Below are 14074 nucleotides of genomic sequence, written 5' to 3'. Positions count from 1 at the left end.
TTTACAAACCCCAAACTATTCTCTTAATCTCTGAAGATACCCCATGGAACTAAACATTTTGGAAGAGCATCAATCCTTTCAGACCTTCACAAAACTACTTAGTGCACTGCTTTAGTAACTGCTTTCAAAATCAGGAGGCAGCGTTCATGCTCCTCCTTCCCCAAATCAAGTGCATCTGTAAGAACACAAGCAGAAGTACAAAAGAGTAAGACAAAGGATTGAGAAGCAGTGTGGCCTAATGGATAGGGCATGGGAGTCAAAAACACCCGAGAGTCAAAAAGGACCTGGGTTTTAATTCTGGGATCCCTTGTCTGCCATGTGACCTTGGGCAAGTTGTTTAACTTCTCTGTGCCTCATTCACCTCATCTGTAAAATTGGGATTAAGACTGAACCCCACGTGGGCCATGGACTGTAACCAACCTGAGTAGCTTGCATCTACCCCAGGGCTCAGTACACAGTAAGTGCTTAAATACCATTATAAAAAAAGGAGTCTTGGGCATTAGACATGCTGAAGGAATTACTCTTCAAACTGGATACTAGGAACAATTGTATCCAGTACGCAGTTAAACAAATTAGAAAATGAATTAAGCCCTTCAAGTGTTCTAGTTACACCATTTGTCCTTTTGTTCATTTCTGACTCAGATAACTGGAAAGGGCTGACTGGACATACTGAAACAATGCTGCGATTTTTTTTTGTCCACTTTTCCAAGAAACTGAACTTCCTTTCTCCATAAGAAAATCATGATCAGGAGTAGGAAGGCCAAGACAAAGAGGGAGAATTTTTGATTTGCTCAGGAAACAAGTTACTATGGAAAAACCTATTGTTCAATCCACTCTTCCCTTTTGACCAAAATAAGACAACTTCCAACAATGTTATCTATTGAGTGCCAACTAAGTGCAGAACACTATACTAAGTGGTTGGGAGAGAGCACAACTTATGATGAAAATTTCTAATTGTCTCCCTAGTAGTCTTGATAAATTTTAGATGTACAGTATGCTTTAAAAGCCTAGGACAGGAATAAAATAAATTTAAACTGGAAACCCTCACTAACCTGGTTACATATTTTCTGGAGGATTAAAGCTTTTCCGCCTACTCCACTCCCACCCTCCCAAGAAAGAGTACTAAATTGGGAAAATTTGGGGGTGGGGAGTCTACAGTAATCATTCTGTCGCCTTTTTAGATACCACCCCCCAAGAAGAATGTAGAGTGGTAGGTACTTTCTTAAGTATCTTAAAACTTAAGTTTTGTTGTTTTCTTGCTGTGTTTTGACACGAGCTTTACACACAATATATCGTGTCACATTAAGCCCTGGGAAAATTTGCTTACTTGCTAGTTCTTGGACTATTTGAGGAAAATCCATTCATTTTCCATTTTCCTCTTTCCTACCCTGTGTTACATCTTTTCCTACATCATTACTTATGCTTGGAGCAATTTTTTCCATAGCTCTGCCTCTACTAAATGCTAAAATTAAGATGCCTTGTACAAAATACCCCACTCTCACTACTACTGTGCCTTAATGCCCTTTGATCACCCACATATCCTGTTGCCCATTGGACAGCACTGAAGTATCTCTCCATGATGAGTCCACGGAAGTGTCTGGTCCTTTTTAAGGAGCTGTCTGTATAGGATTTGATTTTAAGCCTACAAGCTGCAACTTGTGAATTAGGAAACATGGAATTCTAGCCACAGATCGTTGGTTAACCCAGACCTCAAGAAGGAAAGCAAGATATTCAAGTGAAATCCCAGAGCTTTTAATAACTTTGATCCTCAAGCAATCATATTTCTTGGAAAGTAAGGGTAGTTCTTCCTTCCCCCAGGCAGTATTTCATACTAAAATAATACAGCAAGACTTCAGCAAAATATATATTTCCAAACTTGGCAGATTTTCCTTCTCTCTAGCAACACTTTTCTGTTCATGCTGATAGTTAGACTCAGCTTACTCCTTTCAACCTACCCCAACCCTCTTCTTCCTTCCAGCTTCTCTAGGGAACAAATTTAGTCCTCCTATATCATTAATACCTTGCTGGAAATGTTACCTTCATTCTTTCAATCAATATTTGTTCAGCCTTCCACCCCCCAAGAGGAATGTAGAGTTGTAGGGACTTTCTTCAAGTTTTGTTGGTTTCTTGCTATGTTTTGAAATGAGCTTTACACACCATATATCAAGTGTCACAGCACTTCAAAATGCTAGAGGCAGAAACTGTGTTTTTCACTCAGCAGCTTGCACACAGTGGGAGAGAGCTCAAGAAAAACAATGAGAAAGAAAGTACAGAGAAAGGTGGTGTCAAACAGCCAAAATTCCCAATTAATGCTCCGTTACAGCTGGCAGAATTCTGGCTCATCAACTGTGTCCAAAAATTTATACCCAGGTGACCCTACTTTCCTTTCCTTTGAGAGACGTTGCACTTTTCTTCTAAGCAAGACTATTGTAGTACAAATAAACTCTGACCTCAGATAATTCAAATTTTCAGGATTCCATATTTTCTAAGAATAAAGCTACTGGACCTGTTCAACAATAGGGCCATAAACTTTAATAACTGACTTGCCATAAGAATCCTTCCAAAAGGCATTACTGTTTCAGTGCAGTCTTTTCAGTCTCTGACAGTTACATTTAGGGCTGCTGTGACATTTACAATATTTTTAAGTGTTGTATGTAAATACAAATATTTACAAAGTTTAATTTTAACTAAATAAGCCAATTAAAATTCTAACTGAAGATCAATTTGGGATTTTCAAAGTCATGTTATGCAGCTGGTTGCAATCTATTTTAACCTCTACTCACCATGTAAAAGTACTAACTCAGAACATCATGTAACATTTATAGATACATATGTATCTGACCCATATTTCTGAGGAATATGCCTGTTTACTGTTATACTGAACTCTCCCAAGCACTTAGTATGGTGCTTTGCATACAGTAAGTGCTCAATAAGTAAGACTGAATGAATGAGTCCCAGATAATATGGGAGGTGAAAACCTACAGAAGTACCTAACAAAGTGAACTTAATTTTTTTTTTCTTGGCAGGCAATAACTTTAAATAGGTTTTTAATTCCAGGTGAATAAGCTTCTACAGCCTAATGTGCATAAGCAGATCAAACCAGGTGATAACTTTCCCTATCTAATTCTAATGATCAGCCTTGGCTTTAAGGAGCTTTCCTCCTTCAAAACTCTAAAGGCAAATTCAAGATTTTTAAAACTAAACAGGATTTCATAAAATTCCAACTAGATACATAAAAATATGTGACTTGTCATTGAAGAGATCATTCCACTGGTCAATCCAGTTCATAATTCTCCAACACAGTCAACAACTCAGAACAGTGTGGTGGTTACCCTCAAGGTTATGTTATTTAAAATCCATAACCTTTCCCTCTGCCTCATCGCTGACAGCGTCCATTATCAACATCGAGATTTCTGCTCTAATGAGAAAGAGACATCCATATTAGATTTCCAGAAGTTTTTAGAAGGATTTGGGTATTCTGAACAAACGTTTCCTAGGGAGACAAATTCCCAGTTGTGAGAAGTCTAAGCCATTTCTGAACTTACCTTTTACCCTCAATGGGTGCCCTCATTCTGTTGTAGAAGATTAACAACTCCATGTTAACCCTGTCATGTGTTTACACCCTCTTACCTATTAGAATGATACTGATTTTATTTTATTTTTAAAATCAATGATACAGAGGCCAGTCTGCAACATTCTGCTCTCTGAATCATTATCTTATAAAATAACATTCAAAATGCATCCAACCCTTTCTCAAAAGCTTCCTTTCTGCAAACTCAATCAATTTACTGAGCACTTTGTGCAGAATACAGTACCAAACACTAACTCCAAACTATTGTCTTCAACCCAATGTTTACCCTGTAATTTTAAAAAGTTGAGGTAATTTTTCATATTTGCCTAGTAACACTGTGTGCAGTTTTCATCTCTAGTATTTGAAATGTCCAAAATTAAGTGCTCTATTATATTCAAATATCTAAATCAATGATTATAGTCAACTAATGAGGCAGAGTTGAAATAATAACTGAACAAGAATTAAAGATTAGGGAGTAGCAATTTATGACAAAATAATCAATTCAGCCATTTTAAGTTAAAAAAAAAAAACTAGGCCAAAGCTGCATCATATTGGTCAGTGGATATTACGAATAATAATTGGCCTGAGACTGATTCTGTACACAGCGGACTTCCTGTTATGGGCCATTATCCAGAATAGGCTATCCGTTTGAACCTTCTTATAAATATTAAATGTTCTAAGTTACACACGAAGCCATCTAAAACAAACCAAGATGAAGAATTTCCCTCCCTACTGTACTTTTAGAACAGAACCAATCAATGGTATTTACTGAGTGCTTACTTGTGCAGAGCACTGTATTAAGTACATGGGAGAATACAATATAACGAAGTTGGAAGACACGTTCCTGTCTTGATTAGCTAAGAACTTCTCAGATATACGGTGGCTGAGTCATCTATAGAATTCCTTTCAAATCTCATTCGGAGTATTGAAGGATGATAAGTGCATATGAGGTATGGCCAGATGCTCTTGACCACCTCTGAAGAGTATTCCATTAGCTAACTAATGAGAATATGAAATCACCCTGACTGTGAGCCCACTGTTGGGTAGGGACTGTCTCTATATGCTGCCAACTTGCACTTCCCAAGCGCTTAGTACAGTGTTCTGCACCCAGTAAGCGCTCAATAAATACGACTGATTGAAAGGCAAGGGTCATTCTAAAAAGTACCTGATGGGACAGCTGGCTAGGAGTAGGTCTTCGAGAACTTCCAAAACCAAACCACTTTTCTTTGGAGTTTGCCAAAATGCCATGACATTTTCCTGCAATAAAATTGTCAGATTTTCTAGCTATAAGGACAGAAACTGAAGCAACAATGGTGTCGAAGACATCCTTTAAGTCTGAATTTTGCCACAGATCACCCACACATCAATGACAGTAAAAGGCATTATTCCTTGAAGCTCTCTCGATTTAAGTGCAGTTTCTACCCTGATAATACAGCTTATGATCTTAAAGATTATTTCTAAGGTGTTGTATTCTCCCAACTGCTTAGTACTGTGCTCTGCACACAGTAAGCACTGAATAAATGCCATGGATGATGTTGACTGAATTTGACAGCATTTTTCAAAACCATCTTCCTTGGACCAGAATTCTGGGCCAGCTTTAGCCCACCCCATCAAGTGTTGATGAGGCAAAAGCTGTGGCACAGTGGCAGCTCTGTGCTCAAAGAGCTTATGCTGAACCCTCAGTGCCCCAGAATTTACTTGCCAGGTTACTCCACGGACTACTGATCCAAATAACCTACACAGGAGAGAAATCAAAGGAAGTGCTATGGGAAAAGCACTGTACTAGGCACTTGGGAAAGTACAATACAATAGAGTTGGTAGACATGATCCCTCTCCACAAGGAGCTTACAGCCTAGAGGGGGAGACATTGAAATAAATTACAGATATATAGCATAAGTATGCGTTTGTTAAGTGCCAAGGGGTGAATATCACGTGCTTAACATAGACCCCCAGGAAGAGTAAAGGTACAATGCCCAGAAGTTCCAGTTGGCTGTTCTTAGGCCTCAGAACAAGTCAGAAGGACCTGGGTTCCATCCTGGTTCCACCACTTATCTGCTGTGTGACCTTGGGAAAGTCACTTCATTTTACCTTTCTGTGACTCAGTTCCCTCATGTCTCAATTGGGGATTAAGACTGTGAGCCCCATGTGGGACAGGGACTGTGTCCAACCTGATTATCTTGTATCTATCTCAGCGCTTAGTACAGTGCCTGGCACCTAGTAAGCGCTTAACAAATACCATTAACAACAGTCCTCAAGAGGACAAATGCAGCGGAGTCTATAGGAATCTACTATGTGCCTGGCACATAGTAAGCACTTGACAAATACCATTAACAACAGTCCTCTAGAGGACAAATGCAGTGGAGTCTACAGGAATCAACTGTTTTTTTTTTATTTGCAACACTTCACAAAATTAATGAAATCTCAAAAGCTGCTTTAAAAAAGCAAACCTAAACAGTAAGCGTTCATTCTAAAAATAAAAGTCCCTTGAGGACTTAGAAATTATTAGACATTGACCCCCTACTGGTTACATCATATAATCGTTTTATAAATACACTATCAAAATTTTTAACAGGATAAAAACCTGAGAAACTATAAAAGAAACAGGAAAGATAGTGGTATTGTCTACAGGGATGGGAAAGACAGGGAAGGAGTGAGGGAGTGGAGTTCATTAACAGCCTATCCAAAAATAGCACACATTTTTGACAGAGCTCCTGGCATTTACAGGTAATTTAGGAAGCAGAGTAACAAGGGAACAGGGTTATTTACATAAGGAAAGAGTTCATTTCTTAACTTCCAGCCCCAGAATGGGGAAGGAATTTTAAAATAATGTTATGTATTCACCAATTAGGAAATCATCAACCTACCAATGCAGTAAAAGAAGCATTGTACTAGTAATGTTGCCAAGCAACTTAAGACTATCCTTTGAAAAAAAATAATAGGATTTACACACCACAGTACCTAACAAAGAGCTTTCAAATGTCATTTTAATTCCACATCCCTTTAGGTAGGGTAATACTTACCCAGAGTTTACTGATGGGGAAAGATACTGAGAGGTTTAAAGGACCCATGGCAGAGAGTCCGCAGTACAAAAGCGTGGCTCAGTGGAAAGAGCCCGGGCTTTGGAGTCAGAGGTCATGGGTTCAAATCCTGGCTCTGCCAATTGTCAGCTGTGTGACTTTGGGCAAGTCACTTCACTTCTCTGGGCCTCAGTTCCCTCATCTGGAAAATGGGGAGGAAGACTGTGAGCCCCCCGTGGGAAAACCTGATCACCTTGCAACCTCCCCAGCACTTAGAACAGTGCTTCGCACATAGTAAGCGCTTAATAAATGCCATCATTATTATTATTATAAGCTCCTTGTTGGCAGGGAGCGTGTCTACCGATTCTATTGTACTGTACACTCCCAAGCACTTAGTACTGTGTTCTGCATGCAGTATATATCACTGATTAACTCGTCTCCTTCCCGGCCTACTGCCCAGTTCACCAGGCAGCACTGCCTTCCAAAAAGAAATGTTTTCAGGTCTAACTGAACTCTTGATTTCTACTGCTACCAGGTGGCTAAGGAATCTCTTGGGGTCCTCATAGCTCTAAGGACTGAGCCTTGGGAAGAGGAGTTGGAGAATGTGCAGGAGCCAACTGTGGCAGGGTGGGAGCTAAGAAGATCTAGAATGCCGGGGAGTTCAGCAAGTTCACTTGTTTACCAGAAATTACAGCACTGCAACTGAGTGCCCTCTGTGAGAAAGCGGAAAAACGAGAATTGGGTTATCAAAGTAAACGTAACTGCCCATGGAGAGTAGGCAGTAATTCTCTTTGTGTTTTTGAGAATACAGATTTCTCAAAGTGTTTTAAATACCAGGAACCACTTCAACTTTAAGGAGTGGAAGTAACCAATTAGTTGCCCACTGTTGGGTAGGGACTGTCTCTATATGTTGCCAACTTGTACTTCCCAAGCGCTTAGTACAGTGCTCTGCACACAGTAAGTGTTCAATAAATATGATTGATGATGATACATTCAATGCTAATAATAAACAGCAGAGAGTACTGTACTTAGCGCTCAGGAGAGTATACTACAACAGAGTCAGCAAATACGTTCCTTGCCAAAACAAGCCTAGTCTAATCCTCAAAATGTTGTAACTAAATCAGGTGGCTACTAAGAAGTTAACAGTTGCTCAGCTACTTTTTTTTTTTAAAGTTCAGAATACACACTAGATGAAGGGCAGAGAAATGTTAAGAAGAATCAAGGTGTACAGACAGTATGAACAGGCTATAAATGGAGGAAAGCTGTTCAGTGTACATACTAGTACAACTTAAAACAATTAGCAGTTTTATAGTGAGTGTTTTAGATTACGTTGCCTAAGTACAGTCAGTTATACTGTGAGAGGGGTTGTGTGCTTGAAGAATAAGAGGGTCACCATTGCCCCCTCCTCGAGAAAGCAATCTGGGAGTGGAACTTTAATGTGCTTTATATAATAATGATAATATTTGTTAAGCGCTTACTATGTGCCAAGCACTGTTCTAAGCACTGGGGTAGATACAAGCTAATCAGATTGGCCCACATGGGGCTCACAGTCCTAATCCCGATTTTACAGATGAAGTGACTTGCCCAAGGGCACACAGCAGAAAAGTGGTAGAGTCGGAATTAGAACTCATAACCTCCGACTCCCAAGCCTGGATTCTTTCCAATAAGCCATGCTGCTTCTCTTTTATACTCATTAATTCATTCAATCATATTTATTGAGTGCTTACTGTGTGCACAGCATATATATATATATATATATATATATATATATATATATATAAAAGGCCTAGTAAACAGGTGGTAATCTCAGTTCTCTAGGAGGTTAGAATGCTCAACACTGAATGTGCTATGGTCTTTCAGAGAGGCAACAGTTCAAACCTCAATGAATATAACCCATTTTTCCATTCAATGAAGAGTGAAAGATATGTTTGAATGCACTAATAATTCATAGTGATTATGTCATTTATTAGGCACCTACCATGTGCTAAGGGCTGGGGAAGGTAAATTCAAGATATAGCAGATTGGACCCAATCCATGTCCAACCTGGAGCTCATAATCTATCATCTTCATTTTACAGAAGAAGAACTGAGGTGACAGGGCATGCCCAGTGTTTCATAGCAGGCCAGTGTCAGAGCTGGGACTAGAACCCAAGCTTCCTAAATCCCAAGCCTGTTATCTATGCAATAGCTGACTTCCTATTTTGGTCAAAAGGGGGAAAATCGCTACCTCACTTTGTTAACTGAGGAAGACATCAGGCAGAAACTCCTCACCCTGGGCTTCAAGGCTGTCCATCACCTCGCCCCCTCCTACCTTCTCCTTCTCCACCTCCCTTCTCTCCTTCTACAGCCCAGCCGGCACCCTCCACTCCTCTGCTGCTAATCTCCTCACCGTCCCTCGTTCTCGCCTGTCCCGCCGTCGACCCCTGGCCCAAGTCATCCCCCTGGCCTGGAATGCCCTCCCTCTGCCCATCTGCCAAGCTAGCTCTCTTCCTCCCTTCAAGGCCCTACTGAGAGCTCACCTCCTCCAGGAGGCCTTCCCAGACTGAGCCCCCTCCTTCCTCTCCCCCTCGTCCCCCATCCATCGTCCCGTCTTACCTCCTTCCCTTCCCCACAGCACCTGTATATATGTATATATGTTTGTACATATTTATTATTCTATTTATTTATTTATTTTACTTGTACATATCTGTTCTGTTTATTTTATTTTGTTAATATGCTTGGTTTTGTTCTCTGTCTCCCCCTTCTAGACTGTGAGTCCACTGTTGGGTAGGGACTGTCTCTATATGTTGCCAACTTGTACTTCCCAAGCACTTAGTACAGTGCACTGCACACAGTAAGCACTCAATAAATACGATTGATTGATTGACAAGTCTGGAATTTGAAGAGTTCTGAAACAACAAAAAAGGAAGGTGGTCAGATACGAAGGAGCTCTGAGTAAATTGCAAGACGACAGGTAAAAAGAAAAGGAAACAGAGCTTACAAATGGTTCCTTCTCTACTATCTGGTAATAAGGCTCAAAATTATATTCATCCGGTTGTCAGTGGCAACTAGATATGCTTCACTGGCTAAGAGCAGAACTCCATAAGACAAGTTTACTCCTGAGCTTTGCATTACCTACCAAAAAAATCTTTGAAATGACACTTCTTGGACAAATCTGTTTTTCCCTTATCAACAAAGTTTGCCCGCTTTGCTCCAACTAGAAAATGTTACAGGTAGAAATATGTAGGTTGTCTGTCAGTTGATAAAAAACCAAAAAATAAATAAGGTTCTGGCCAAATCTCATAAAAAAATGGCATTTATTGAGCACTTACTACGTGCAGAGCACTATACTAACTGCTTGGGAGATAACAATACAACAGAATCAAAATCAGAGATAGGTCCTACCTTGCTAGTAAAGGGGTGGGTTTATTCACTCTTTCATTCAATCTTATTTATTGAGTGTTTACTGTGCAGAGCTCTGTACTAAGCACTTGGGAGAATACAAGACACACTCCCTGCGTACAGTGAGCTCGTAGTCTAGAGGGGGAGACAGACATTAAAACACATAAATAATGAACAAATGATAATATTGAATAATAAAAAATAGTGGGTCCACTAACAGCAGTTATCTTAAGGAGGTTTGAATCATCCCTGGGTCAATAAGAACAGAAATCATCAATAGTAATTAGGGAATTTGTTAAGCACTTATCACGTGCCAAACACTGTACTAAGCACTGGGGTAGGGGTCAGATAATCAGGTAGGCAGTCCCTGTCCCACTCACCGTCTAAGGGAAAGGGAGAATACATCTTGATTCCCCACTTTACAGAAGTTAAGTGAGTCACCCTAGGTTTCCTAACAGGCAAGTGGCAGATCCAGAATTAGAACCCAGGTCCTCCGACTCTTAGTTCCGTAGTCTTTCCACTGTGCCACAGTGCTTTTTAGGTCTCCAATTCCTTACAGAAGACAAGACCAGAAGGGACCCAACCATACCCACAAAACTGCAAAACTGACCCCGTCACCACGTCCACAGTAGAGGGCAGAAACCAGAGCAGCCTCCCTTCTACCCTTTAGTTATCCTCTCTCTCTTTCTCTTTTACTCCCTAATCAGCAGCATCACCCCCACTTTCCACTCAGCAGAAGCCTGAATGGGGTGAAGTGCTTCTTCTCTGTTGATACAAATAATTATTACATTTCACATAACCAGCAAGTAAGACATTTACCTGGAAACTAGCTTTTTAAACATCTTTTTCAATCCCAGCATGAGGGAAAAAAACCTGTAAATCCTCTTTAACACATCATTACATTTTCACCCTTGTGTGTACGTGTGTGGTGTGTATATATATGTATACGAACCATGCAAATTTCAGAGTATATTTTCATTGTTACTTGCAATTATCAAAGTTTGTAACGCTGTGACCAGATTTAATACCATGCAATTTTACTCTAGGCAACAAGAAGGGACAATACAAAAGAAAATAACTGCCAATTTCCTGTAGGTTCAGTAGTTTAGGAGATTACAATTAACAAATCTACATCTCTTTACATCTCTCTGGAACACTAATTTGGAATTCCACAACATACAGAATGTACCATGTCTTACTACTGTACTTGCTCATTTCCCATCAAGTTACCCAATGCTGCTGAAGCGATTCTTGGAGTAAAGTTCCCATATGAAAATGATTGGTGATATGGGGCTTCTCTGAAGGGGAGCGAATGAAGAATGAGTGACGATACAGAGACTCTAAAACCGGCATTAATGCAATTCAGATTGACACGAAGGACATCATGTGAGGGGGTAGGACCAGGTAGTTATGGCTTCTGCGACTACTTGGGGCAAGGGCAAATCCAAGGTTCATTCAGGAAGGAACCAGACAGTAGGGCTTCAGTTCTAACCTAGAGACATGCCAGAGGTTATAAATACCTATTCCAGATAGCTTTCTACATTTTAACAGGTTTAATCTGATGTTCCTCTGATTCAATCATTATAACCACAAACAACGGAAATATAATAAATTCATAATATAATGAAACATGGTTGTCCTTTTACAAGAAATGCTGTCCTTTAGAATACTGGATTTCCACTCTGCAACCAAAGACAACTCTCAAAATCTGTCCTTTCCTGAGATTGCGAATTAAGTCTGAAAAATACTTTCTATGTACAGTTGATCAGATAGTTGTTAATCTCCACACATCACTGAGAGAAGTGTTGACCAAGGGGTGAAACAAACAAAAATAAAGGGGGGGGGGGTTGTAATAAATCACATGTGGACTTGAAGACACCAAGTTGAATATGGCCTTTCTCATCCGCTGTGCTGTAAACTGAAGGAATTAGGATTGTACAATGAAACAATGTGAAGGAAGCTATTAATACTAGCTTTCCAAGCTACTAAAAGCAGGTCTATTTTCAGGCCATGAAGCTTCCTAAAAATCTAACAAGTGATTTTTAAAAGCAAACACTCAATTATGACAAGTTATGACCTGTCACTGATGAATCAATGAAACATTACTTACAGATAGTTCAGGCGCATCAACCAATTTCAGTCTTAAAACTTTTTCTTCAGACTACATTCAAGTCCGTCATTTCTTTAAAGGAGGCTTTTCATAGGAATATAAATAACTTGAGATCCTTACACTTACCTTGGTATAGTAACACATTTCGTATTGCAATTTTGAGTAGTGATGGCTTTCTCAAGCTCATCTAATTGTCCTGTTTTCTTTAGCTTCTTCACCAAGCTTTTAACGGCTTTTTCACACCACTTTTCTTCCTGTCCGTTCTGTTCTCCACCACCTGCTCCTCCTGAACCACCAGCTGATTTCTTCCACCCCAAAAGCCTCTTCACGACTGGTGGGGTGAACGGTAAGATGGACGACATGTTCTTACCAAAGGGAATGATCCACAACAAGAACGTAGTCTTCTTTATCCACTCTAGAAAACAAAAATAAGCAATATTTAGTTAGCAATTGTAAGGAAAGGGGGAGAACAAAATTTACGTGCGAGAGTTTCCAACCACACCAAATCAATTATGTTCCTTTCTACATTTGAGTCTTAATCTGCTAATCATTTCCAAAAACCTGGGTTGTGGAGAAACCAGGAGGGAAGGAATAGAACGTATTTTTGGAGAGAACGTTCTTAAATCGAAGCAATACTGATGTGAACAGTGGAATTTCTCAGCCTCTCCTAGTACAATTGTACTTGTGACTTAGCCCAAAAGTGACATATCACCAGTAATTATTTCATTCATTTTTATATCCTTGTTTTTAAGGTCACTGAATAAAGTTCTGTGTCCTTTATCAATTTTGCAAGCCAAAAATACACCAGCCTCCTTTCGCGAAGACAGTAATTTCAATGAAATCAGTATTTTTACTAATTGTTTTTTATCCTGGATAAACAATGATTTGCCGTCTGCATTAAGACAACAGGCTTAAATGTGTTTTGGTAAGAGAGGATTTAGTATCCTTAACATTTGTGAAGCAAAGAATGAAGAGTAAAAAGGCATGAATAAGATTCAGTGGGCTATCTCGTAAGTAAAGCCGGAGAAAAATATTCAAGACCTGTGGAAGGTAGACATCCCAACTACTTTCTTACATGAAGAATACACTGATTTAAAAATACATATTTTGGCTTCAAAAATCAATGTCCAATGTGAGGATAGCCAGATTTCCTTTGTTTTCTCTTAAAAAAATTTTATGGGGTTGGGGTGAAGGGACAGGACCCATTTGTTCTCATTCAAGGGACAAAACATGCTCCCAAGCTCCTAAATGCAGTGCTACGCAACACCAGTGTTCAATAAATACTGATGACAATGAATGGCTCAAAAGCCAGAGGGATTCCGCAAAGCACTAATGATCACCTGCACATCTTCATGGCTGTGTGATTCTAAGGTTCCATTAACTGCATATAATGATTTTTCTATGGGATGATTGGTCCAAGTCTGTTGAGTTTGAAGGGCTTCCCAAAAGAATACAAGCAGAATCTACCACCTGCATCCACGTCTTGTTGCATTTTACAATGCAAACTAGAGGGAATAACTAGATTAGGCCTCCTGCATATTCCCGTCTTTTCCCATTCGTGGTGAGGAATGGATCAGATAAGGCACCCCCATCTCTGACAAAACTAGTCACGCTGCTGCGGGGTAGTCTCAGAATCTTAATGGAGTTTTCATTGAGAAGCAGTGTGGCCTAGTGGATAGAGCACAGGCTTGGGAGTCAGAAGGACCTGGGCTCTAATCCCAGCTCTGCCACTTGTCTGCTGTATGACCTTGGGCAAGTCACTTCACTCCTCTGTAAAATAAGGATTAAGACTGGGAGCCCAATGTGTGACGTGGTCTGTGTTCATCTGATTATCCTGTATCCATCCCGGCACTTAGAACAGTGCCTGGCATACAATATGCGCTTAAATATCATTTAAAAAAAAAAACCCGCCACCACTTTTCTGGATAGCCAAGTCTGCTAAGTAATATCCAGATTCCAGATCTATTGATGGTGTTAAATACTTTGGTGAGGAGCA

General features: G+C 39.9%; 1 protein-coding gene across 4 annotated transcripts in view; it reads right to left on the bottom strand.

Moving 5' to 3' along the window:
• Positions 1-14074, bottom strand: part of SMAD2 (SMAD family member 2) — a 79847-nt gene that overhangs the window by 37051 nt on the left and 28722 nt on the right. For all 4 annotated transcript variants that reach the window (XM_038743570.1, XM_038743567.1, XM_038743566.1 and 1 more), the window contains one exon: positions 12205-12493. In XM_038743570.1, coding sequence (XP_038599498.1) covers positions 12205-12440 — 236 coding nt within the window. In that variant the 5' untranslated portion in view covers positions 12441-12493. The remainder of the gene's footprint in view (positions 1-12204; positions 12494-14074) is intronic.

This window comes from Tachyglossus aculeatus, chromosome 3 (assembly GCF_015852505.1).
Source record: "Tachyglossus aculeatus isolate mTacAcu1 chromosome 3, mTacAcu1.pri, whole genome shotgun sequence".
NCBI classification, from domain to species: Eukaryota; Metazoa; Chordata; class Mammalia; order Monotremata; family Tachyglossidae; genus Tachyglossus; species Tachyglossus aculeatus.
The sequence above is the reverse complement of the archived record's forward strand: the minus strand, read 5'-3'. Positions and strand labels throughout refer to the sequence as shown.